Raw genomic sequence first — 27,175 nt, forward strand, 5'->3', positions numbered from 1 at the left:
TGAAAGCATAAAACAGCTTAACATGCTTGTCTAAAAACAGCACATACCGTATGACACACGACACATTACTCTGTCAGTGTCATTACAAACAACAGCACATACCGTAACGCACAACACATTACTCAGTCAGTGTCATTACAAACAACAGCACATACCGTAACGCACAACACATTACTCAGTCAGTGTCATTACAAACAACAGCACATACCGTAACGCACAACACATTACTCAGTCAGTGTCATTACAAACAACAGCACATACCGTAACGCACAACACATTACTCAGTCAGTGTCATTACAAACAACAGCACATACCGTATGACACATTACTCTGTCAGTGTCATTACAAACAACAGCACATACCGTATGACACACGACACATTACTCAGTCAGTGTCATTACAAACAACAGCACATACCGTAACACACAACACATTACTCAGTCAGTGTCATTACAAACAACAGCACATACCGTAACGCACAACACATTACTCAGTCAGTGTCATTACAAACAACAGCACATACCGTAACGCACAACACATTACTCAGTCAGTGTCATTACAAACAACAGCACATACCGTATGACACATTACTCTGTCAGTGTCATTACAAACAACAGCACATACCGTATGACACACGACACATTACTCAGTCAGTGTCATTACAAACAACAGCACATACCGTAACGCACGACACATTACTCAGTCAGTGTCATTACAAACAACAGCACATACCGTATGACACACGACACATTACTCAGTCAGTGTCATTACAAACAACAGCACATACCGTACGACACACGACACATTACTCAGTCAGTGTCATTACAAACAACAGCACATACCGTAACGCACAACACATTACTCAGTCAGTGTCATTACAAACAACAGCACATACCGTAACGCACAACACATTACTCAGTCAGTGTCATTACAAACAACAGCACATACCGTATGACACATTACTCAGTCAGTGTCATTACAAACAACAGCACATACCGTATGACACACGACACATTACTCAGTCAGTGTCATTACAAACAACAGCACATACCGTAACGCACGACACATTACTCAGTCAGTGTCATTACAAACAACAGCACATATCGTATGACACACAACACATTACTCAGCCAGTGTCATTACAAACAACAGCACATACCGTACGACACACAACACATTATTCAGTCAGTGTCATTACAAACAACAGCACATACCGTATGACACACGACACATTACTCAGTCAGTGTCATTACAAACAACAGCACATACCGTAACGCACGACACATTACTCAGTCAGTGTCATTACAAACAACAGCACATACCGTATGATACACAACACATTACTCAGTCAGTGTCATTACAAACAACAGCACATACCGTATGACACACAACACATTATTCAGTCAGTGTCATTACAAACAACAGCACATACCGTAACACACAACACATTACTCAGTCAGTGTCATTACAAACAACAGCACATACCGTATGACACACGTCACATTACTCAGTCAGTGTCATTACAAACAACAGCACATACCGTAACGCACGACACATTACTCAGTCAGTGTCATTAAAAACAACAGCACATACCGTAACGCACGACACATTACTCAGTCAGTGTCATTACAAACAACAGCGCACATGATCAGAAAAATAATAATATTGTACGTACTGTATTACCTACACACTTACCAATGCACACCAACTATACTGAAATACACGTCAAACTACATGCTAATAGTTGTGTAAAGGCATGGGGCTGAGGGTTAGTACAGCCAATGTAACTGGTTTGTCTTACAGACATATCCCATGTTCAGCCTCCTCCCTGTCATATATCAGGTCTTCATGCTTCTCTAATTGAGACGCCCTCCTCACCCTCACCCTCACAACCACCCCCCACCCCTCCCTCTCTCTCTCTTCAGTAAATAATCACATTAGTTCTGCAAGACAGAGGTCTGTGGTATCTCCGTGGTGAGAGAGCGGGACCTAGTTCTTCTTGGTGACTGCAGTCTTCCTCTTCAATATTCATGCTAAGGGGAACATTAGCATTGTTACCATTAAAAATTGATGGTGTATGGAGAGGAGCGAGCCTTTCCTAGTCACTAAAGAGAAGGGCAACAGGGATAGAGAGGGATCTTGGACGAAGGTGAGAGGGATTAAAATGCATAGAAAAATTTATATTCTGCACTTGTTTTATTTAGTGTTTATATTTCATACCTGGTTTTATAAAAGGTTGTAATTTTCGTTATGCAACCTGAATGTAATTAAATGCAGAGGCCAAGAGAAAATGAGAAGGGCAGGGAGAAATGAGACTGGGACGAGGGAGAGAGGACAAAGTTCAATTGAAAGAGAGGGAGAAAGAGACTGTCCTAGAAAAACGAGAGAGCGAGAGAGAGAGAGAGAGAGAGAGAGAGACAGACAGAGAGAGAAGAAAGTGAAAGAGAAAGTGTGCTAGAGAGAGGGAGATTGGTTTCACCTGCATCCCAGTGTTTTTATAGACTCCTACGGGGCAGCAGGAGACTCAGAAATGAAACAGAGGAGAGTTTTCACTCTATTTAATCCATCTGTAGGACGTTTAGCTGCACTACTCCCAGAGTTACAGACAGTGTGAAAGAGCCAGGTTAATCCCACAGTAGTATAGCTCCCTTTCGCATAGCCCAATACTTCCCTGAATAACATTCATCTTCGCGCCCATTCTGAACCTTCCCTGGACAGTCTGCATGGACAAAGATAGTGATGCTCTGTAGTGACTACAGTGTAATTGCTTCTGAGCCACAGAGAGGGGGAATATGGAGAGGGTGAGAGAGATAATGTGTTAGAGCTAGAGAACAACAGGGAGAGAGCAGAGGGGTGACTCCTGTCTGGGTCCCAGCAGCAGCAGGTGTGTTGATGGGGGTGACAGTGGGGTGGGGTGGGGTGGGTGGGTGGGGGGGGGGTCATGGGTAGCAGTGGAGTCTCAATCGATCAGTTCACATAACTGTCAGGTCAAAGCCCCAGGACCCTGCCAGACAGTAGTAACTTCATCACTATAAAGTCTCATTTCACACCAGCAGATAGAAGACACTGCAAGGGCTCAGCGGAGCATCTGCAGTAACAGTAGCCACAGCTATACCTGAGATGGGGCTGATTAAGGTGGAATACCATTTACTGTATCACCAAGCCACGTTACGACAAATACTGAACAGAATCTTGCATGTATTGCAGATTCTTTGGGGCTGCAAATGTAGAACCAAGCCTGGTAGGGACCTAATACTACAATAGCCGTTGTATTTTACCGAACCTGTAAACACATAATCAGTAAGCATCCCTGGCCCTGTAGAGGAGAGCAGAGCAGAGGAGGGGAGGAGGGTCTGGATGGACCGAGTGATAGATTACAGCAATAAAGGTCACTCAGCGAAACAGAGCTGTTAGTTCATCAACCCTCACTCCCTCACAAAGACCCTCGTCAGCCTGATTGGCTGCTGGGCGGGCACAAAAACCCAGCCGGAGATAGCACTGTGACAAATACCGCACTTCCAATCACAGACTGATGAGAGGGGGAGAGAGATAAAGAGAGGTAGACAGAGAGAGTGAGAGAGAGGGGGGGTAGAGGGGAAGAGAGAGGGGTGGTGGTTGGGAGGATGTGGGGGGAGAGAGAGAGAGGGGATGTGAGTGCGATCGAGTTGGGTCCCACTTGAAACAAACTTATAAAAGCTTTATATAGCATACATAAAGTTTCATAAGCAATGCATGACTGCTTCAGAAATCATCTATAAGAGTATGTCATACTCTATAAATTGTGTATCGACATTAAACATACATAGTGAGTTAGTGAGTCTCAAACATTTTACATTACATTGTGGGGGGGGGGGAAGAGTTATTTAAGATACTGATAAAAGAGGTAGGGTTTCAGACTTTTCCGGAAGATGGGCAGGGACTCAGCTGTCCTGACTTTAAGCGGACGTTTGTTCCACCATTGGGGTTCCAGGACAGAGAAGAGCTTTGCCTGGGCTGAGCAGGAGCTGCCCTCCCATAGGGGTGGGAGGGCGATGAGACCAGAGGTGGCAGAAGTGGGACCAAGAGTTGAGTGAATGCCAACTAAAAACAGACAAGTGGTAGAAAGTGAAAAAGCACTATCTAAGCATGTACATCATTGATGAAGAGGCAATCTAAAACCATGCAAAAAAGCACATTTATCTCTGGTGTTGAACTTTATATTACCAGGTAGGAAGATTGGGAACACATTCCCAACCATTATGTGGTGAAGAGATGCTGTAACAAGTGCTGTTGGTTATTTAATGACCTCTGAAAGTCAGGGTTTTGGTTTAACCTACCAGGGGTCATTTGGCTCCTGTTGACTATTAGAGCCCTACAACACCATTTCCACCGCAGCGTCCGCTCCCCCATCCAGGTTGTAACGGGATTTGTCCTCCTCTGACGAGGAGTATGAGAGATCGGACCAATATGCAGCGTGGTACGTGTTCGTCATGTTTTAATGAACAAAATCACTGAACACGACAATACAAAATAACAAATAGAAAGACAGAAAGGAAAACTGAAACAGTTCCTCAACACACAGACACAGAAAACAATCACCCACCAAACACTGGTGGGAAAAGGCTGCCTAAGTATGATTCTCAATCAGAGACAACTAACGACACCTGCCTCTGATTGAGAACCATACCAGGCCAAACGCAAAATACATCATAGAAAAACAAACATAGACTGCCTACCCCAACTCACGCCCTGACCACACTAAAACAAAGACAAAACAATGGAACTAAGGTCAGAACGTGACACAGGTACTTCTGACTAGGCCTACAACAACTTTGCTTCAGGGAAAAGACAACAGAAGGATGTAGGGTGAGAACTACCTCATCCCCATACTGTTATTTATTTGCTCCTTTGCACCCCAGTATCTCTACTTGCACACTCATCTTCTGCACATCTATCACTCTCCACTATGGCCTATTTATCCTACCTAATTTGCACACATTGTATATATACTTTTTCTATTGTATTATTGACTGTATGTTTGTTTATTCCATGTGTAACTCTGTGTTGTTGTTTAAGTCGCACTGCTTTGCTTTATCTTGGCCAGGTCGCAGTTGTAAATGAGAACTTGTTCTCAACTAGCCTACTTGGTTAAATAAAGGTGAAATAAAAAAAAATATATATATTATAGCGGACAAATGATCACATAGTGATCCATGCACAGATGGCAGCTCATTTACACACAGAGACCCTTACACAATCAAATGAGATGTATAGATTCCATTCTCACATTCTGGAGAATTGGTATGGGTCATTAAACTCCACTGAATGGCTGGAGATGTTATGTAAAGGGACCTGAAATCTGCATGAGCACTTAGAAAGGATTTGATTCTTTAGACAGATGGACTTGTGGAGTTTCTGCTGTGATTTTCCGAGGCGACAAGATTCATTTGAGGTTTGACAAAGGGTCACTAAAGGCTACGTGCCTTTAGGTCTTTGATTAGGTCTGTTTTGATGGGGGAAGATTTTCAATGGAGGATAGCAATGCTACCATACATTTCATTGGGTTACTACTTCTGTCCTACTTATTTGCCACCATAGTACTTACTGGTGCTGTGTGGCAGGAGATCCCTACATGCACACAGAGATACAGACATTACTGTCATTTTAAGCACAAAACAAGTATACTTTTATTGAATCACCCACTTCCATCAACTTAAGGGACTCCAGAGTGGGGAAGATGCCAAAGAAAACTGACTGCAAATTGTCTGACTGAAGGATTAACTTTTGCCTGTCCAATGCCATCTCGTTTCCAGCTTCTGTAATAAAAGAAAACATTGACTGGCATATACAGGAGTGTGTGGGGTTTTATTTAACGCAGGACTAGCAGCTGAAATGCAATCGCCAGGCTCACATCTATCTATAGTGATTCAATTATCAGATGTGTCATACTCTGATGATTAAGTTTATCATTAACTCTCAGTCTCTGTCTGTCTGCCTGTCTGTGTACGTGTGTCTGTCTGTCTCACTGAAACAGCTGTTGATGGCTCATGTTCTGGGTTTACAGAGAAAACTGTGATGTAGGCTATGCACAAACCACAACAAAAACGTAGGATAGCAGCTGTTTTGTATACATTGACACACATATATGTGGTCTTCGTGGGTTGTAAAAAGGAACTATTGTCAGAAAGCAGAAAAAACATAACAAAGACACAGGAATCTGTCCAAGCCCCTGGTTTAATATCTGTGTTCATCTGTGTTGTACACACATCCTGGTATTGTTGTCTAAGCCTTAATGCTCTCTGTCTCTGGTTAGCGTAGCTGCCAAGTTGTAATTTGCTTTAGATTACAAAGTGATGTTTTTCCTTGAGCAGGAACATGCTAGGACAAAGTCTGTCTCTGTAGTATATGACCATGTTTGTCCTAGAATAGGATTTTGTTCTGGTTGGTCTAGTGCAGGGATGGACAACTAACTGATAGCTTCAGATCAATTTCCAAAAACGGGTCCCCAACAAAAATAAATAAAGGAACTCAGTCGGGGTCTCAACTTCGAATCAAATCAAATTGTATTTGTCACGTGCAACGAATACAACAGGTGTAGACCTTACAGTGAATTGCTTACTTACAAGCCCTTAACCAACAATGCCGTTTTAAGAAAATACCTAAAAAAAAAGGAAGAAATTAAAGTAACAAATAATTAAAGAGCAGCAGTAAAATAACAATAGTAAGGCTATATACAGGGGGTACCGGTACAGAGTCAATGTGCAGGGGCACCGGTTAGTCGAGGTAATTGAGGTAATATGCATATGTAGGTAGAGTTATTAAAGTGACTATGCATAGATAATAACAGAGAGTAGCAGCAATGCTTTGCTGCCTCAGGGCCTGGAGATGTCCCGTTGGTAGGATATATGTGCTTTTTGTTCGTCCCACTTATTTTCCAGAGATTGTATGTTGGCTAACAGTATGGAAGGCACCCCGATCTACTTCCGAGAAATCTCTGTCAATTTGCTGTTGAGAGTTAGAATAGTAGAATACAAAATGTGCAATTTCGAAATTTCGCTGTGCATCAGCAGTTAGGCCATGCCAGCTAACAATTTTTAGATTGGTAAATTAGTCTAGCCATCTATCTAAACTTGTATTAATCACGGCCGAATACCGACAGGGCACGCAGGGCACGTGCCCTGACCTCCTGGTAGCCCCCATTGATTTTGTTAGTCACTCTCACTCATATCAAATTAACATGGCAAAAAACATGCAAAATGCACAGAATTGCAGGAAATTTGCTTTAAATTGCAAAGAATCCCCCGATGACAAAATTTATAAAATTGCAAGAAATTAGCTGCAAAACTGCAAAATGTTTCTCTCTGCATGATTAGTTGAATTGGATGAAATTTGTAATCACATTTATATATGTTCTCTCTGCCCAATGGCGAAATATGTAGAATTGAAGAAAACTTGCTTTAAAATACAGTGTCAAGAAAAAGTATGTGAATCCTTTGGAATTACCTGGACTTCTGCATCATCTGAACTGATCTTCATCTGAGTCACAACAATAGACAAACACAGTCTGCTCAAACTAATAACACACAAACAATGATACATTTTCATGTCTTTATTGAACACACTGTGTAAACATTCACAGTGCAGGGTGGGAAAAGTAAGTGAACCCTTGGTTTTGATAACTGAATTACCCTCCTTTGGCAGCAATAACCTCAACCAAATGTTTCTGTAGTTGCGGATCAGACCTGCACAACGGTCAGGAGGAATTTTGGACCATTCCTCTTTACAAAACTGTTTCAGTTCAGCAATATTCTTGGGATGTCTGGTGTGAACCGCTCTTGAGGTCATGCCACAGCATCTCAATCAGGTTGAGGTCAGGACTCTGACTGGGCCCCTACAGAAGGCATATATTTGTCTGTTGAAGCCATTCTGTTGTTGATTTACTTCTGTGTTTTGGGCCGTTGTCCTGTTGCATCACCCAACCTCTGTTGAGCTTCAATTGGCAGACAGGTAGCATTACATTCTCCTGCAAAATGTCTTGATAAACTTGGTAATTCATTTTTCTGTCGATGATAGCAAGCTCTCCAGGCCCTGAGGCAACATAGCAGCCCCAAACCATGATGCTCCCACCACCACACTTTACAGTGGGGATGAGGTTTTGATGTTGGTGCGCTGTGCCTTTTTTTTCTCCACACATAGTGGTGTGTGTTCCTTCCAAACAACTCAACTGTAGTTTCATCTGTCCACAGAATATTTTGCCAGTAGCGCTGTGGAACATCCAGGTGCTCTTTTGCGAACTTCAGACATGCAGCAATGTGTTTTTTTTGGACAACAGTGGCTTCTTCCGTGGTGTCCTCCCATAAACACCATTCTTGTTTAGTGTTTTAAGTATCGTAGACTCGTCAACAGAGATGGTTACATGTTCCAGATATTTCTGTAAGTCTTTAGCTGACACTAAGTTCTTCTTAACCTCATTGAGCAATCTGTGGTGTGCTCTTGCAGTCATCTTTGCAGGACAGCCACTCCTAGGAAGAGTAGCAAGTGCTGAACTTTCTCCATTTATAGACAATGTGTCTTACCACGGGCTGATGTACATCAAGGATTTTAGAGATACTTTTGTAACCCTTTCCAGCTTTATGCATGTCAGCAATTCTTAATCTTGGGTCTTCTGAGATCTCTTTTGTTCGAGACATGGTTTAAAAGGCAATGCTTCTCGTGAATAGCAAACTCAAATTTTGTGAGAGTTTTTTATAGGGCAGGGCAGCTCTAACCAACATCTGCAATCTCGTCTCAATGTTTGTACTCCAGGTTAGCTGACTCCTGACTCCAATTAGCTTTCGGAGAAGTCATTACCCTAGGGGTTCACATACTTTTTCCAACCTACACTGTGTACTGTATGCTAGAATGATGTATTCAATATAGACAAGAAAATGGATGTGTTATTAGTTTATGCAGACTGTGTTTGTCTGTTGTTGTGACTTAGATACAGATCAGATCCAATTTTATGACCAATTTATGCAGAAATCCAGATAATTCCAAAGGGATCACATACTTGTTCTTGTCACTGTATGTAGAATTGCAGGAAATTAACCTTAAACTCTACCGCCAGGACGGGACCAGTAAAACAGTGTGCCCGCAAGGTGTGGGGGTCCCTCAACCAAATGTCACATAGGGCCCCTAAAAGGCTAGAGCCAGCCCTGGTTAATAATGCTATAATGCATTTAAGAGAGTTAAGTAGTTTAACTGCAGAAATAGATTGATTGCACAAATAAGTTGACTTCATGCGTGGGTCTGGATGTGGTCATGCAGACCCGTCAGCCACTGCGGCCCTTCATGATGAGTTTAGATTTTTTTGTGGGCCCCACCCCCATCAAAGTTGCCCATCCCTGGTCTAGTGTGCGTGTGTATTTTAGTGTTGTGTGTAGGTGGTACACAGTCCTGCTGAGTCTACAGCTGGTATTAATCTGTAATATGGGAAACAGAAAGGAAAACGCTGCACACTGCTGCTTATGCTCCCAGGTGATATTTATTTACAACAACGTTTCACCCCTTAGGTCTTCATCAGGCATCCATATCTCAGGTGTGTGTGTGGGGGGGGGGGTCCTATATATAGGGACAGTACTCAGTGACATCACTTCCTGAAACAGGAGGTAAAACATGTATAACATAGCTTCACAATATTAACTTTCAATGTATCAAAATATATGGTTATACACAGGGAACGTGTTAAATATGTACAGTAATATACATACACATACAATATTCAATCTGGAATATACCTCATTATCTGACTATTAACAAAATATGTCTGGTTTGTTGTGTGTTGTTTAGTTTAGTTTCCTCCTTGCTCTCCCTCCCCCTCTCTTGCTCTCCCTCCCTCCAGCGCTATTTGTCTATCCCTGTATGGGAAACAGTCCAAGCCTCTCCCAGTCTCTCTCCCTCCCAGAGCAGGTTAAGCCACTTTTCTGTCTACCTTTGCTCTGGCCCCGCCCTTCTCTGCCACTTCCTCGTCACCTGGACCAGCTTCCAGATGTTAGCAGCCGGCTCTGGGTCATCACAGCACATCCACAAATCTCTGACTCTGTTCTGTCCTGTTCTCTATCCCAGAATTCCCCCAAGACCGGCAGCAACCGAACATTTTCTTACTGAACTCCACCAGCCAATCAACGGGTTCTGTGACCGGGACATTTCCTTACTGAACTCCACCAGCCAATCAACAGGTATTGTGTTCACCTGCAGTTCATACTCTCTCCCTCCCTCCATTCCCCCTCTCCCTCTATGGCTCTTTGACAGATCTAGAGTTACACCCTTTCCTAAGTATTACCTGACCAGGTGAAGCCGCTTTGCCTGAAGTGAACGTTGCTCTGTGAGTTCTGTGAGTACTACAACAAACTCTGTGATCAGAATGTATGACTGCTACCTATCTACACAGCTCTGACGGTTAACAGTAAGTAGAAGAAGTCTACTTGACAGTTTGTCTATTGTCTCATACTTCTGTTTGTGTATTTGCATCCATGAAAGTAATTTGAATGCTGTTTGCAGTGTGTGTGTGTGTGTGTGTGTGTGTGTGTGTGTGTGTGTGTGTGTGTGTGTGTGTGTGTGTGTGTGTGTGTGTGTGTGTGTGTGTGTGAGTGTGTGTGTGTGTGTGTGAGTGTGTGTGTGTCAGACATGTTCTCTTCCCTATAATTTTCCTGTCTCTGTAAGTGTCTGTACAGTAGCTTATCCATATTATCTGTTTTGAGCCTCTGAGTGTAACTCTGTTCTGATCCAAACAGACTGAGCCATTAGAGCCACTCCATTCAGCTCATTGGCTGCCTGCTTCTCTCCTGTCCTCTGAGCTCTGCTGTTCCAGACAGTAGACTTAATGGACAGGGTGTAGAGAGGGCATTGATTACCATAGTCTGTGTTTTAATCTTAAATCATGTTTGATAGATTTCTGGATCTGGGAAGCTTATTTGCTAATATCTAATTGTTTGTTTAAGTGTGGTATTAGAAGTCACGGTACACACAGTGCCCTCTAGGCTGAAGCTCCTTAGAGCTCAACAACCTGGCTGGATAATGATGAACCAATTACTTTCCTACAGTACGCATATTACATAACTAGCACACATTATGTTAAATAGTCTAACCTTCATGAACTGACTTTAGGGGGGTAACACAAAGGTTGCATGTTCGATTCTCATCAAGGACAACTTTAGCATTTTAGTTACTTAGAAACTTTGCAACTACTTACTAATTTGCAGCTACTTAGCAGGTTAGCTAACCCTTCTCCTAACCCTAAACATGTAACCTAACTCCTAACCTTAACCCTTACCTTAACCCTAACCTTAACCCCGAACCCTAACCCCTAGCCTAGGTAACGCTAGCTGCCTAGCTAATGCTAGCATTAGCTACCTAGCCACCTTGCTAATGTTAGCCACAACGTATTGCAAATTCATAACATATTGTACAAATTGCAATTTGTAACATATCATATGAATTGTAATTAGTAACAAAATATCCTAAAATGGATGATGGACATCCACAACTTAATACATACCATACGTAACATATCATACAAATGGAGAGACAAATGGTATGTTTACTATGTTATGTCTACCCCTTAGTCCAGGTTGATACACTTGATATGGGTACACACATCAATATTACACAAAAACTAAACCATGTGTGAAGTGTAGGGTTGCAAAAAAAAAACTTTGAATAAATTCCTTGTTTTTCCCAAAAAATTCCCGGAATCAGTAGGGAATGAGCAGGAAATCTGGGATCTTCCAACCAGGATTTCTGGAAAAACAGGGAATTTATTGAAAGTTCCAGGAATTATGCAACCCTAGTGAAGTGGGTGGTTGTGTTGACAGAGGGTGTTGACAGGAGGTGTTGACAGGAGATGTTCACAATGTATTGACTGGGTATGTTGACAGGCTGTTGACATAGTATGTTGAAAGAATGTGTTGACAGATGGTGTTGACAGGGTTGTGACAGAAAGTGTTGACAAGTTGTGTTGACAGGTTCTGTAGATAGGATTTGTCAGTGGTTCCCAAACTAGGGGTCGCGACCCCACGTTGGGTCGCCTGATATGAAAATTGAAGGAGATTTTCAAAATCCTGAAAAAACTAAATATATACAAAAGAATGTATATATTATAATATCGTCTTAGTAACTCAAAATCATTGTAATGTGGCTAACCTTAAAAATCGAAATGAAAATTATTCAAATCTAAAATATCAAATTCAACCAGGGAGAGCCCTTAGATCATGGGAAACGTTATTGTTGCACTTGAATCATTTCCACGGTGAATGGCTAGGCCTGCTACGCTATGAAACCACACACTATTGCAGAGACTTTGATATTACTGGCCACAATTGATATAGTAAAAACAATGGCAGAGGCACAGAAACCCACATCAATATTTTTGTCAGATATTCATGCTATTGCTAGCAATCAAGAGGAAACTGACTGAACAACTCGAAAACTCCCCAGTTTATGATCTCCAATGGACGATAGCTGTGAGGGCCGAGATGCCCATGCATTGACTTTTGTTCGCTATAGATGTTGGACATGCTATTCAGGAGGACATATTGTTCTGTTTCTCGATTCCTGAGCTTGAAACAGCACAGGGGATGTTCAGTGTGCTGTGTGGCTATATTTACAAAAAACAGATTCCATGGGACTGAATGGTATGCTTTTGCACAGATGAGGCTCCATCTATGGCTGTGCGGCAGGCAGGACTCTGTACTCTAGTTATGAATGTGTCTCCCTCTGCCATATGGATGCATTGTATGGTACACCGAGAGCAACTGGAGGCAAAAGATCTGAGCACAGATCTCAGACATATACTGCAGCAGGCAACTTCGATTGTAAGCTACATCAAACCACATCCACTGCACACACGCCTGGTTGCAAAATGCTGTGGAGATATGTGATCAGAACATGACAATGTTCTATTTCACAACAAGGCTTGTTGGTTATCGAGGGGGAGAGTTGGAAAGATGTTTCGCACTGAGAGAGGAGCTGTTGTCATTCACAATGGATGTAAAAAAAAACTGCTTGACTTTTTGTGTAATGAAAAGAAAATGTGTTTCCGTGCTTATGTCATAGATATATTTGGGAAAGTGAACGGACTGAATGCAAGCATACAAGGGAAATACAAAACCATTCTACAGATGAGTGACCGAATCAGTGGATTCAGAGGAAATCATTCTTATTGGAGAGAGAGTCTTTCAAAAGCGAACTATGCCCCCATAGCTGTGCATGTTGATAACAGACAATCAGAAATACTGTTAGAATGTTTTCAATTGTGACTGCCATCGCCCCAAATAACAAAGTCAACATTAGCTGTTAATTACATTTTTTTATACATGGATGGGTTTGCGAAAAATTTCTGATATCAAAATGGTGTCCTGGGCTAAAAAAGTTTGGGAACCCCTTGAGTATGTTGACAGGGTCTGTTGACAGGGTGTGTTGACGGGGTGTGTGTTCATGTGTTCATGGTGTCTTGTTCTCAGTGTGAATATAATTGATATTGTCCTTGTATCTTATCTTATTCCCATTTTCTCTCTCTGTACAATTGCTTTGTTTGACCTACAGTCTCCTTGTGTGTCCCTTAACCTCAACATGTCATGATTATCTGCAGTGTGACACATTAATGATTCATTTGGCTGTTTATTAAAAATCAGCTTTATGATCACCGAATTTCATCATGAGGCACAAGTGGGTTTCTATGTTATTACCCACGGTGCCCCTCTCTGGTATTGCTGCTCTGAGCATGTGTGTTTGGTGGAGGAACACAGGGCTGTGGAATGCTCTGCCTGTGACGAACATGTCGGAACAGCCCTGCCTGCCTGGCTCAGACAACACACTGAACCTACCGGTCTGGGAACCTGCAGGGCCAGGCATAACATACCATACTCTGGCTATGTGAGCTGTTAACTCCTTGAAGAACCAGGCATAGGTTAGTAGAGAAGCAGTACAGTAAACGGGACCTTCATTATGTCCACGGTAGCATGCACATTGCACTCATGCTGTTCCATTCCACATGACATACACATAGTTACATGTCACAGGATACTCTGACCCCCATGTGCTGTATATGTCTACAGTTTGTTTCTGCGTGGGTGAGGGACAGGGTGTGTTTTTTATGGAACTGTAATTGGTGTGCTTTTGAAAGGTTTAGATTTGTCCGGTCAACGCAGGTTTTTGTGGATTAGTGTCACTGCCGTTTGTTGTGCTAGCAGGATGTGCATTAGCTGCATTAGTTTACATTATCATAGGAGTATGGGACAAATTTACAGAGCTACACACTGGTATACTGCAGACATTAAAATGCTGACAGTAACACACAACTTGTCAAAACATTGTTTTTCAACCAGAGCCATAAGGAAAAGAGCTGAGTGAGCACTGGGTTGTATTATTACTAACTCATCAACTCACACTATATCACACGGTCATTGGAGATACACACTGACCAATGTGTGTGTGTGAGACTTTGTGCATTGGATGATTGTCTGCGTAATGTCTACGGTATGTGAGCCGTTTGTATTCATGAGTCATTGGATTAAGTCTCGTATGAGTGGTTCTGGCCTCCGTCTACATTTAATGGTTTCCTTATGCCATCGTTCATCGTCTTTCCTCCCTGAATGTTGGGCAAAGGTTACCCTGGTTACACAAAGGACTTGTCTCTAGAAAATGGATGATTTAATTAAACGTGGTGTGAACAAAAGCCAATGAAGGAAGTCCAATCAAACTGATTATTTTAGAAAGGCCGAGGCTTAATTTCTCTTTCTTATTAATCATGTAGGCCTGGTTATTGGATGGCTGGTGAGGTGGGCTTTAGCCTGGTCACGTTTCAGCCTGTCATGGCCGTCAGCTGTGTGTCACTCTCTATTTCCCTCCAGAGCAGGTTAGAGCAGAGTGGGTTGGAGCTCCCCGGGGGTGGTTCTGTGACGCCATGTTGTCACTCTGAGGATTAACACTGAGATAATGATCTCTGGGAGGTGTTCCCCGGGCACAGGTGTGTCTCCTCTGAGTGTTTTGTTGCGTGTGTGTGCCGGCATGCATGCGTATGTGTGTGTATGTGTTTGTGAATGTAAACCTCAGAGATTTTACTGTTTTATTACACAAAGGCATTGCTTTGGTTAATGAGCTCCAGATACTGCAGAGGACTCTGTGAATGATTGTTCTGCTGCCGTTGTCTGTATAGACTACACATATATTAAACATGTATACATTCTGTTCTCGCTATCCTCACATCTTACCTCTATATCATACTTCTTCTTAACCTGCGTCTTCCTGAGAGAGTGAAAGAGTGAGAGAGAGACAGACAGACAGACATTCTGCCTGTCTGTCTGTCTGTTTGTCTGTCTGTCTGAGGTAGAGACATATAGAGGTAGAGACATATAGAGGTGGAGACATATAGAGGTAGAGACAGAGAGAGCTAAACACAAAGAGCAAAACATCAGCATCAGGAGCCTGAGGAATGAGAAAAGTCCAAACTCTACCCTCTAATCTTAGTTTGACTGGATTCGGTGTACAGACATAAACCTTTAAAGCTGTACATCTCTCTCTCTCTCTCTCTCTCTCTCTCTCTCTCTCTCTCTCTCTCTCTCTCTCTTTAAAGCTGATGTACAGCTTTAAAGGTTTCTGTCTGTACACTGCTCCAGTCAAACTCAGATTAGAGGGTAGTTTGGACTTTTCTCATTCCTCAGACTCCTGGCGCTGATGTCTCTTTGTGTTTAGCTCTCTCTGTCTCTCCCTCTATCTGTCTCTACCTCTCTCTGTCTCTCCCTCTCTCTGTCTCTACCTCTCTCTGTCTCTCCCTCTCTCTGTCTCTCCCTCTCTCTCTCTCTTCCTCTCTCTCTCTTCCTCTCTCTGTCTCTCCGTCTCTCTCCCTCTCTCCGTCTCTCTCTGTCTCTCCCTGTCTCTACCTCTCAATTCAATTCAATTCAAGGGGCTTTATTGGCATGGGAAACATGTGTTAACATTGCCAAAGCAAGTGAGGTAGGTAATATACAAAAGTGAAATAAACAATAAAATTTAACAGTAAACATTACACATACAGAAGTTTCAAAACAATAAAGACATTACAAATGTCATATTATATATATATATACAGTGTTGTAACAATGTACAAATAGTTAAAGTACACAAGGGAAAATAAATAAGCATAAATATGGGTTGTATTTACAATGGTGTTTGTTCTTCACTGCTTGCCCTTTTCTTGTGGCAACAGGTCACAAATCTTGCTGCTGTGATGGCACACTGTGGAATTTCACCTGGTAGATATGGGAGTTTATCAAAATTGGATTTGTTTTCAAATTCGTTGTGGATCTGTGTAATCTGAGGGAAATATGTATCTCTAATATGGCCATACGTTGGACAGGAGGTTAGGAAGTGCAGCTCAGTTTCCACCTCATTTTGTGGGCAGTGTGCACATAGTCTGTCTTCTCTTGAGAGCCAGGTCTGTCTGCGGGGGTCTTTCTCAATAGCAGGGCTATGCTCACTAAGTCTGTACATACTCTCTCTCCCTCTCTCTGTCTCTACCTCTCTCTGTCTCTCCCCCTCACTGTCTCTCCCTCTCTCTGTCTCTCCCTCTCTCTGGCTCTCCCTCTATCTGTCTCTACCTCTCTCTCTCTTCATCTCTCTGTCTCTCCCTCTCTCTGTCTCTCCCTCTCTCTCCCTCTCTCTGTCTCTCTCTGTCTCTCCCTCTCTCTGTCTCTCCCTCTATCTGTCTCTACCTCTCTCTCTCTTCCTCTCCCTCTCTCCGTCTCTCTCTGTCTCTCCCTCTCTCTGTCTCTCCCTCTCTCTCTCCCTCCCTCCCGCTCTCTCTCTCTCTCTGTCTCTGTCTCTCCCTCTCTCTGTCTATCCCCCTCTCTGTCTCTCCCTCTCTCTGTCCCGTTTGAGGTGAAAGCTTCCCCTCCCGAGAGAGTGAAGAAGAGCAAGACATGGCTGGTCTTCTCCATAGCCGGTACCAGAGAGTAGCAGGATAAAATAGTCACTTCATCACATTTTATTTATAAAGGTGAAATAAATAAAATAAATAAAAAACGCGGGAGCTCCAGCTTTGTTATAGTCTGGTTCAGCTTGCTGTTATTACCACAGTCCTCCTCCCAGACACACACAGCAAACAGACAGAACTCACAACTGTTATTTAGGCTAAGGCCTGTGTGTGTGTTTACAACTAGCTGATGTGTACTCTGTCCATGTTTATGTGCGAGTGTGTATGTCTGGGTGTGTACAGTATAGGCACGTGTGGGCATGTCTATGTTTGTGGGCATGCCTGTTATTTTATTTTTTATTTCACCTTTATTTAACCAGGTAGGCTAGTTGAGAACAAGTTTTCATTTACAACTGCGACCTGGCCAAGATAAAGCAAAGCAGTTCGACACATACAACAACACAGAGTTACACATGGAATGAACAAAACATACAGTCAATAATACAGTAGAAAAAATAAAACAAAGTCTATATACAGTGATTGCAAATTAGGTCATATAAGGGAGTTAAGGCAATAAATAGGCCATGGTGGAGAAGTAATTACAATATGGCAATTAAACACTGGAATGATAGATGTTCAAAAGATGGATGTGCAAGTAGAGATACTGTGGTGCAAAAGGAGCAAAATAAATAAATACAGTATGGGGATGAGGTAGATAGATGGGCTGTACACAGATGGGCTATGAACAGGTGCAGTGATCTGTGAGCTGCTCTGACAGCTGGTTCTTAAAGCTAGTTAGTGTACAGTATGTGCACCATTTACAGTCATTGGTGTGGACGTGTGTATGTGCTTCAGCTCAGGTACTGAATGACCTCTATGACAGTCAGGTATATCCCATTTGGAATGCTATGGAGCGCGTCATGGAAACTGTCTCAGTACCTGCTGGGTTCTCACATGACCGCCAACCACACACACAGATGGAGAGGTGTACTATAGGTTATAGAGGACATCACACACTATAGAAAAGGTTCTCTCTTATATGACATACTTAGTTCTTGATTAGTCTATGTCCATTACAGTACCCTACATTGATGCTCAGTGAATTAAAACCCAATAAGGTTAGTTGATGTCAGTCAATGTCCTGTCATATTATAACATCATCAGCCAAAGCGATAACCAGTCAGGAGTTGCTTCAGAAAAATGGACCATAAGGGTGCCAAAAAGATGGCTGTTGCCAGGGTGACGTAGTCCTTGGATGCCAGTCGTCTCTGCCCATCTGTTCAGGACGGTGTGCCAGGGGAAACCGCCTGTCTCAGAGTTGACGTAGTGATACTACAGTCCCAACCTACCTCTCATGAACAAGGCATACTGTTTAAATGTAGACACAGTGTACTTGGAGAGATATTTGAAACGGTATATATTTCAGATGTAGGATCATGTCACGTTGTATAAATGATTGGAGACATGCGCAGGAATATGTAATAGAGGGTTTTTAATACAACATGCAAAGGCACGGGGACGAAGCCCAAAACAAACATGTTTACAAAAACACAGGGATGTAACCCAAACAAAAGAGTGAGGTAAAACCTCTAATAAATACAAGGGACGAGACCCGCAATATACTATACATGAGACGAGACCCGTAATAACAATACGTGAGACGAGACCCGTAAGAACAATACATGAGACGAGACCCGTAATAACAATACATGAGACGAGACCCGTAATAACAATACGTGAGACGAGACCCGTAATAACAATACATGAGACGAGACCCGTAAGAACAATACATGAGACGAGACCCGTAATAACTATACATGAGACGAGACCCGTAAGAACAATACATGAGACGAGACCCGTAATAACTATACATGAGACGAGACCCGTAAGAACAATACTTGAGACGAGACCCGTAAGAACAATACATGAGACGAGACCCGTAATAACAATACGTGAGACGAGACCCGTAATAACAATACGTGAGACGAGACCCGTAAGAACAAGTGCACAACAATACCTGGGACGAGACCCGTAATAACGAGTACACAATACATGCAGCACGAAAGCCGAAACAGCAAAGCACAGGTACTCACAAGACCAAAGGATATGGGAACAATAACCGACAAGACAATGGTGAACAGAGGGCACATACAGTGGGGAGAACAAGTATTTGATACACTGCCGATTTTGCAGGTTTTCCTACTTACATAGCATGTACAGGTCTGTCATTTTTATCATAGGTACACTTCAACTGTGAGAGACGGAATCTAAAACAAAAATCCTGAAAAACACATTGTATGATTTCTAAGTAATTAATTTGCATTTTATTGCATAACATAAGTATTTGATACATCAGAAAAGCTCAACTTAATATTTGATACAGAAACCTTTGTTTGCAATTACAGAGATCATACGTTTCCTGTAGTTCTTGACCAGGTTTGCACACACTGCAGCAGGGATTTTGGCCCACTCTTCCATACAGACCTTCTCCAGATCCTTCAGGTTTCGGGGCTGTCGCTGGGCAATACGGACTTTCAGCTCCCTCCAAAGATTTTCTATTGGGTTCAGGTCTGGAGACTGGCTAGGCCACTCCAGGACCTTGAGATGCTTCTTACGGAGCCACTCCTTAGTTACCCTGGCTGTGTGTTTCGGGTCGTTGTCATGCTGGAAGACCCAGCCCCGACCCATTTTCAATGCTCTTACTGAGGGAAGGAGGTTGTTGGCCAAGATCTCGCGATACATGGCCCCATCCATACTCCCCTCAATACGGTGCAGATGTCCTGTCCCCTTTGCAGAAAAGCATCCCCAAAGAATGATGTTTCCACTTCCATGCTTCACGGTTGGGATGGTGTTCTTGGGGTTGTACTCATCCTTCTTCTTCCTCCAAACACGGCGTGTGGAGTTTAGACCAAAAAGCTCTATTTTTGTCTCATCAGACCACATGACCTTCTCCCATTCCTCCTCTGGATCATCCAGATGGTCATTGGCAAACTTCAGACGGGCCTGGACATGTGCTGGCTTGAGCAGGGGGACCTTGCGTGCGCTGCAGGATTTTAATCCATGACGGCGTTGTGTGTTACTCATGGTTTTCTTTGAGACTGTGGTCCCAGCTCTCTTCAGGTCATTGACCAGGTCCTGCTGTGTAGTTCTGGGCTGATCCCTCACCTTCCTCATTATTATTGATGCCCCACAAGGTGAGATCTTGCATGGAGCCTCAGACCGAGGGTGATTGACCGTCATCTTGACCGTCATCTTGAATTTTCTAATAATTGCGCTAACAGTTGTTGCCTTCTCACCAAGCTGCTTGCCTATTGTCCTGTAGCCCATCCCAGCTTTGTGCAGGTCTACAATTTTATCCCTGATGTCCTTACACAGCTCCCTGGTCTTGGGCATTGTGGAGAGGTTGGAGTCTGTTTGATTGAGTGTGTGGACAGGTGTCTTTTATACAGGTAACGAGTTCAAACAGGTGCAGTTAATACAGGTAATGAGTGGAGAGCAGGAGGGCTTCTTAATGAAAAACTAACAGGTCTGTGAGAACCGGAATTCTTACTGGTTGGTAGGTGATCAAATACTTATGTCATGCAATAAAATGCAAATTAATTGCTTAAAAATCATACAATGTGATTTTCTGGATTTTTGTTTTAGATTCCGTCTCTCACAGTTGAAGTGTACCTATGATTAAAAAATTACAGACCTCTACATGCTTTGTAAGTAGGAAAACCTGCAAAATCGGCAGTGTTTCAAATACTTGTTCTCCCCACTGTAAATACAACTACTAATCAGGGGAATTGGAATCAGGTCTGCGTAATGAGACAGTTCAGTGATGCCTTGAGGACGGTGACGTAGACCTCTGGAACTGGTGCACGGAATGAGCAGAAGTACCGGGGGAATCCGTGAGAGATCTTCATTTAAGCCAGTTTGCTACAGCAAGAAAATGATTCTGCAGCAATGGGAAATGTGGATTATTATGTGGATTATAATGAATGGACATATTCTTCAGGGGTTGATACATTTTTAATGTCGGACATTTTAAAGTGGAAATCACAAACTTTAGAAGCCTTTTTATAGCTCAAATACACTACAAGTCTGCATTTCCTGCTGTGCAAGAATATTCTCAGCAAAGAGTGATCAAATTACAGTCCTGCGTCTGTATGTCCCACACGGTACACATGGATTGAATCTGAATAGCTGCAGACAGTAAAGTGTGTGCCATAGGTTATTTCTCTCTCTGTGTGTTTGGTGTTGGGATAAGGAGTATTGATGTTTCTGTAGCAAGAGAGAAAATGAGTTTCTCAGTAGTTGGATATCAGTCTTCTCTGCCAGAAGAGAAACATCTACATCAAAAGGTGTGAAATGAGAAACGAGACGTTAGTTCTGATGCTGTTCTCTGGATTGCTGCTAGGTATTTCACTGCTTTGTGTGTGTGTGTGTGTTTGTGTGTGTGTGTGTGTGTGTGTGTGGGTGCCTGCCTGCCTGCTTGCCTGCCTTCCTTCCTTCCTTCCTTCCTTCCTTCCTTAATATGCAACACCAAGTTCTCTAGCTCATCTCACAGAATACTAAGATTATGAACAGCTTCCAGCTGGAACCAATATCAATGCCGCTCTCTGTCTCTCTATACAGCTCCATGGACCTCTACATTCAGTGAAACTCACCTGATCCCCCACAGCACCAAACCAAGCCTCCCTCGGCCAAACTTAGCCCTGCCCTCTTCATGAGTAGCCAGGAGGAGGTGCATGAGATTGCCATGGCAATGGTGATGGCATCATCACCCCCACCACAACCACCCCCACCACGACCACCACCACCTGCCATGATTGGCTACGGCGGCCTGGAGTCACCTCCCCCTGACCTGTGCCAGACGTGCGGCCAGAGACACCTGATAGAGGAGAACCATGAGTACCTGTACCAAGACAAGGTGGACGATGACCTGATGTGTCATATCTGTCTGCAGCCACTAATCAGGCCGCTGGACACGCCCTGCGGACACACCTACTGCCAGGAGTGTCTGACCAGCTTCCTGCTGGAGAGTGACTTCTGCCCCGTGGACCGCACCCATCTCATGCTGCAGAACTGCCGCAAGTCCAGCCTGCTGGTGCACAAGCTACTGGACAAGCTGTCCGTGGCCTGCCCCTTCTCTGACCACTGCACCGATACACTGCCCCGAGGAGAGTTGGGGGCTCACATCAAGAATAGGTAGGTCCAGTACCCCAACACACCCTAACCCACTATGGACTGGAATAACATTTCTACTGTAATAACATATTACCCCAACACACCCTAACACAATATCTACTGCAATAACATTTACCCCAACACACCCTAACACAATATCTACTGTAATAACATTTACCCCAACACACCCTAACACAATATCTACTGTAATAACATTTACCCCAACACACCCTAACACAATATCTACTGTAATAACATTTACCCCAACACACCCTAACACAATATCTACTGTAATAACATTTACCCCAACACACCCTAACACAATATCTACTGTAATAACATATTACCCCAACACACCCTAACACAATATCTACTGTAATAACATTTACCACAACACACCCTAACAGAATATCTACTGTAATAACATTTACCCCAACACACCCTAACACAATATCTACTGTAATAACATTTACCCCAACACACCCTAACACAATATCTACTGTAATAACATTTACCCCAACACACCCTAACACAATATCTACTGTAATAACATATTACCCCAACACACCCTAACACAATATCTACTGTAATAACATTTACCCCAACACACCCTAACACAATATCTACTGTAATAACATATTACCCCAACACACCCTAACACAATATCTACTGTAATAACATATGACCCTAACACACTATCTACTGTAATAACATATGACCCCAACACACCCTAACACAATGTCTACTGTAATAACATATTACCCCAACACACCTTAGACCACTGCACTGAAACCCTGCCTCAAGGAGAGATGGAGGCTCACATCAAGAACAGGTAGCAGAAACACTGAAAACCACAACATGCATTTACACACTTGAAGAGGAGGCTACCCCTACACACTTTTACCCACAATCTACTGTAAGAGCAGAGAGACTTCCTCACCCACTGTATACACAGAGTGACTACACTGTATGTTTTCCTAAATATGGTTAGATATTGCAGCCCCCATAATAACTGCTGCATGTGTGTTTTTGTGTTCTGGTCTCCTCATCTGCTCCTCTCTCTCAGGGCTCATAATGTTGTTGTGATAAAACTGTGTTGACCTCCAGTTAACATACACACCAAACATCCCTATTGTCTCCCTCCCCTCCAGTCCCAGGGGGAGAGAGTACACTTCCTCACCCTGGCTCTTTCATCTGAACCAGCCGAGCTCCTCTGTTTACATATCATTCAATAGCCAGAGGTTTGACTACTTGTTGTTCAGTGTCTGGGCTCCTCTCTTCATTAGCGCTCGTTAACACTCTGTTAGCCCAGAGGCCTGGGAGATAATTACAAGTGCATCTCCATAGCTATGCACTGCTACTGTACAACAATGTGTTTCCCATTGAACTGAATATTGATAGTGATTGCATAATCTCCTGATACTGCAATCCCCTCAAAGTCTACCACCTTTCTCTTCCCTTCTCCTCCCCCATATTCATCCTCTGGTGTCCTGGGTCTCCCACTTACTTCTCCCTCCTCCCTTTTTCTCTCTCTATCTCTCCCTTGTCTCCCAGGTTTCCTCTCCGTTTCGTTCATGGTGTGTGAGTGTTGTATTGCGGAGGTGATGTGATGTGATGTGAGTGGGCCAGGGGTCTCTGGGGACCAGCTCCTCTCTTGGATAGTCAGGAGGAGTCAGGAGGCGTTATTTATCTGTGGAGGGGAGAGGCTACGTCCTAGGGGGAAGACAAGAGGCACTCTGGCTTGACTGGGGATGCCCATTCAGCCTGATTCACACTCTTCAAAAGGTCATACTGGTAGTTGAACTTTGGTCCTGTCTGCTTGTGGTTGTGCGTTTTCGGTTCAGTGTTTGTGGTCTTGTGTTTGTGGTTGTGTTTGCGATCCAGTAATTGTGGTTGTGTCCTTGTGGTCATGCAGAATTGCAAGTATGTGTTATGTTTATGATGCAGTGTTTAATGTTGTAAGTCATTAGGTATGTGTTTATGGGCAGGTGTTTATAGCCTGTGTTTTGCTTACAGTGAGTTTTCCATTGAAAATTAATCAAGTGCCTTTCCCAGTGAAAATATGTGAACTATTTGTACTTTAGCGTGTGTGTAGTTGCAATGATTGTGTTTAGATTCTGCTGCTATTCTCTTTTTATTATCTATGCATAGTCATTTTAACTCTACATCAATTACCTCAAGTAACCGGTGCCCCTGCATTGACTCTTTTTATTTTTTTTATTTTTATTTCACCTTTATTTAACCAGGTAGGCTAGTTGAGAACAAGTTCTCATTTGCAACTGCGACCTGGCCAAGATAAAGCATAGCAGTGTGAGCATACAACAAAGAGTTACACATGGAGTAAACAATTAACAAGTCAATAACACAGTAGAAAACAAAGGGGGGGTCTATATACAATGTGTGCAAAAGGCATGAGGAGGTAGGCAAATAATTACAATTTTGCAGATTAACACTGGAGTGATAAAAGATCAGATGGTCATGTACAGGTAGAGATATTGGTGTGCAGAAGAGCAGAAAAGTAAATAAATAAAAACAGTATGGGGATGAGGTAGGTGAAAAGGGTGGGCTATTTACCAATAGACTATGTACAGCTGCAGCGATCGGTTAGCTGCTCAGATAGCTGATGTTTGAAGTTGGTGAGGGAGATAAAAGTCTCCAACTTCAGCGATTTTTGCAATTTGTTCCAGTCACAGGCAGCAGAGTACTGGAACGAAAGGCGGCCAAATGAGGTGTTGGCTTTAGGGATGATCAGTGAGATACACCTGCTGGAGCGCGTGCTACGGATGGGTGTTGCCATCGTGACCAGTGAGCTGAGATAAGGCGGAGCTTTACCTAGCATAGACTTGTAGATGACCTGGAGCCAGTGGGTCTGGCGACGAATATGTAGCGAGGGCCAGCCGACTAGAGCATACAAGTCGCAGTGGTGGGTGGTATAAGGTGCTTTAGTGACAAAACGGATGGCACTGTGATAGACTGCATCCAGTTTGCTGAGTAGAGTGTTGGAAGCCATTTTGTAGATGACATCGCCGAAGTCGAGGATCGGTAGGATAGTCAGTTTTACTAGGGTAAGCTTGGCGGCTTGAGTGAAGGAGGCTTTGTTGCGGAATAGAAAGCCGACTCTTGATTTGATTTTCGATTGGAGATGTTTGATATGAGTCTGGAAGGAGAGTTTGCAGTCTAGCCAGACACCTAGGTACTTATAGACGTCCACATATTCTAGGTCGGAACCATCCAGGGTGGTGATGCTAGTCGGGCATGCAGGTGCAGGCAGTGACCGGTTGAAAAGCATGCATTTGGTTTTACTAGCGTTTAAGAGCAGTTGGAGGCCACGGAAGGAGTGTTGTATGGCATTGAAGCTTGTTTGGAGGTTAGATAGCACAGTGTCCAAAGACGGGCCGAAAGTATATAGAATGGTGTCGTCTGCGTAGAGGTGGATCAGGGAATCGCCCGCAGCAAGAGCAACATCATTGATATACACAGAGAAAAGAGTCGGCCCGAGAATTGAACCCTGTGGCACCCCCATAGAGACTGCCAGAGGACCGGACAGCATGCCCTCCGATTTGACACACTGAACTCTGTCTGCAAAGTAATTGGTGAACCAGGCAAGGCAGTCATCCGAAAAACCGAGGCTACTGAGTCTGCCGATAAGAATATGGTGATTGACAGAGTCGAAAGCCTTGGCAAGGTCGATGAAGACGGCTGCACAGTACTGTCTTTTATCGATGGCGGTTATGATGTCATTTAGTACCTTGAGTGTGGCTGAGGTGCACCCATGACCGGCTCGGAAACCAGATTGCACAGCGGAGAAGGTACGGTGGGATTCGAGATGGTCAGTGACCTGTTTGTTGACTTGGCTTTCAAAGACCTTAGATAGGCAGGGCAGGATGGATATAGGTCTGTAACAGTTTGGGTCCAGGGTGTCTCCCCCTTTGAAGAGGGGGATGACTGCGGCAGCTTTCCAATCCTTGGGGATCTCAGACGAGATGAAAGAGAGGTTGAACAGGCTGGTAATAGGGGTTGCGACAATGGTGGCAGATAGTTTCAGAAATAGAGGGTCCAGATTGTCAAGCCCAGCTGATTTGTACGGGTCCAGGTTTTGCAGCTCTTTCAGAACATCTGCTATCTGGATTTTGGTAAAGGAGAACCTGGAGAGGCTTGGGCGAGGAGCTGCGGGGGGGGCGGAGCTGTTGGTCGAGGTTGAAGTAGCCAGGCGGAAGGCATGGCCAGCCGTTGAGAAATGCTTATTGAAGTTTTCGATAATCATGGATTTATCAGTGGTGACCGTGTTACCTAGCCTCAGTGCAGTGGGCAGCTGGGAGGAGGTGCTCTTGTTCTCCATGGACTTCACAGTGTCCCAGAACTTTTTGGAGTTGGAGCTACAGGATGCAAACTTCTGCCTGAAGAAGCTGGCCTTAGCTTTCCTGACTGACTGCGTGTATTGGTTCCGGACTTCCCTGAACAGTTGCATATCACGGGGACTATTCGATGCTATTGCAGTCCGCCACAGGATGTTTTTGTGCTGGTCGAGGGCAGTCAGGTCTGGGGTGAACCAAGGGCTGTATCTGTTCTTAGTTCTGCATTTTTTGAACGGAGCATGCTTATCTAAAATGGTGAGGAAGTTACTTTTAAAGAATGACCAGGCATCCTCAACTGACGGGATGAGGTCAATGTCCTTCCAGGATACCCGGGCCAGGTCGATTAGAAAGGCCTGCTCACAGAAGTGTTTTAGGGAGCGTTTGACAGTGATGAGGGGTGGTCGTTTGACTGCGGCTCCGTAGCGGATACAGGCAATGAGGCAGTGATCGCTGAGATCCTGGTTGAAGACAGCGGAGGTGTATTTGGAGGGCCAGTTGGTCAGGATGACGTCTATGAGGGTGCCCTTGTTTACAGAGTTATGGTTGTACCTGGTGGGTTCCTTGATGATTTGTGTGAGATTGAGGGCATCTAGCTTAGATTGTAGGACTGGCGGGGTGTTAAGCATATCCCAGTTTAGGTCACCTAACAGAACAAACTCTGAAGCTAGATGGGGGGCGATCAATTCACAAATGGTGTCCAGGGCACAGCTGGGAGCTGAGGGGGGTCGGTAGCAGGCGGCAA

At 43.7% G+C, this 27,175-nt stretch overlaps 1 protein-coding gene across 3 annotated transcripts in view; it reads left to right on the forward strand.

Annotated features, from left to right (window-relative positions):
* Positions 1-9,992: 9,992 nt before the first annotated feature.
* LOC109902717 (E3 ubiquitin-protein ligase LNX-like) overlaps positions 9,993-27,175 on the forward strand; it is an 88,314-nt gene continuing 71,131 nt past the window's right edge. The window contains exons 1-2 of one of the 3 annotated variants that reach the window (XM_031785820.1): positions 9,993-10,196; positions 21,527-22,099. In XM_031785820.1, the coding sequence (XP_031641680.1) occupies positions 21,618-22,099 (482 nt within the window). In that variant the 5' untranslated portion in view covers positions 9,993-10,196; positions 21,527-21,617. Of the gene's footprint in view, positions 10,197-10,279; positions 10,424-21,526; positions 22,100-27,175 lie in introns of those variants that run through there. The other 2 variants (XM_031785819.1, XM_020499312.2) reach the window with 2 other exon arrangements.

Source organism: Oncorhynchus kisutch, linkage group LG13, assembly GCF_002021735.2.
Source record: "Oncorhynchus kisutch isolate 150728-3 linkage group LG13, Okis_V2, whole genome shotgun sequence".
NCBI classification, from domain to species: Eukaryota; Metazoa; Chordata; class Actinopteri; order Salmoniformes; family Salmonidae; genus Oncorhynchus; species Oncorhynchus kisutch.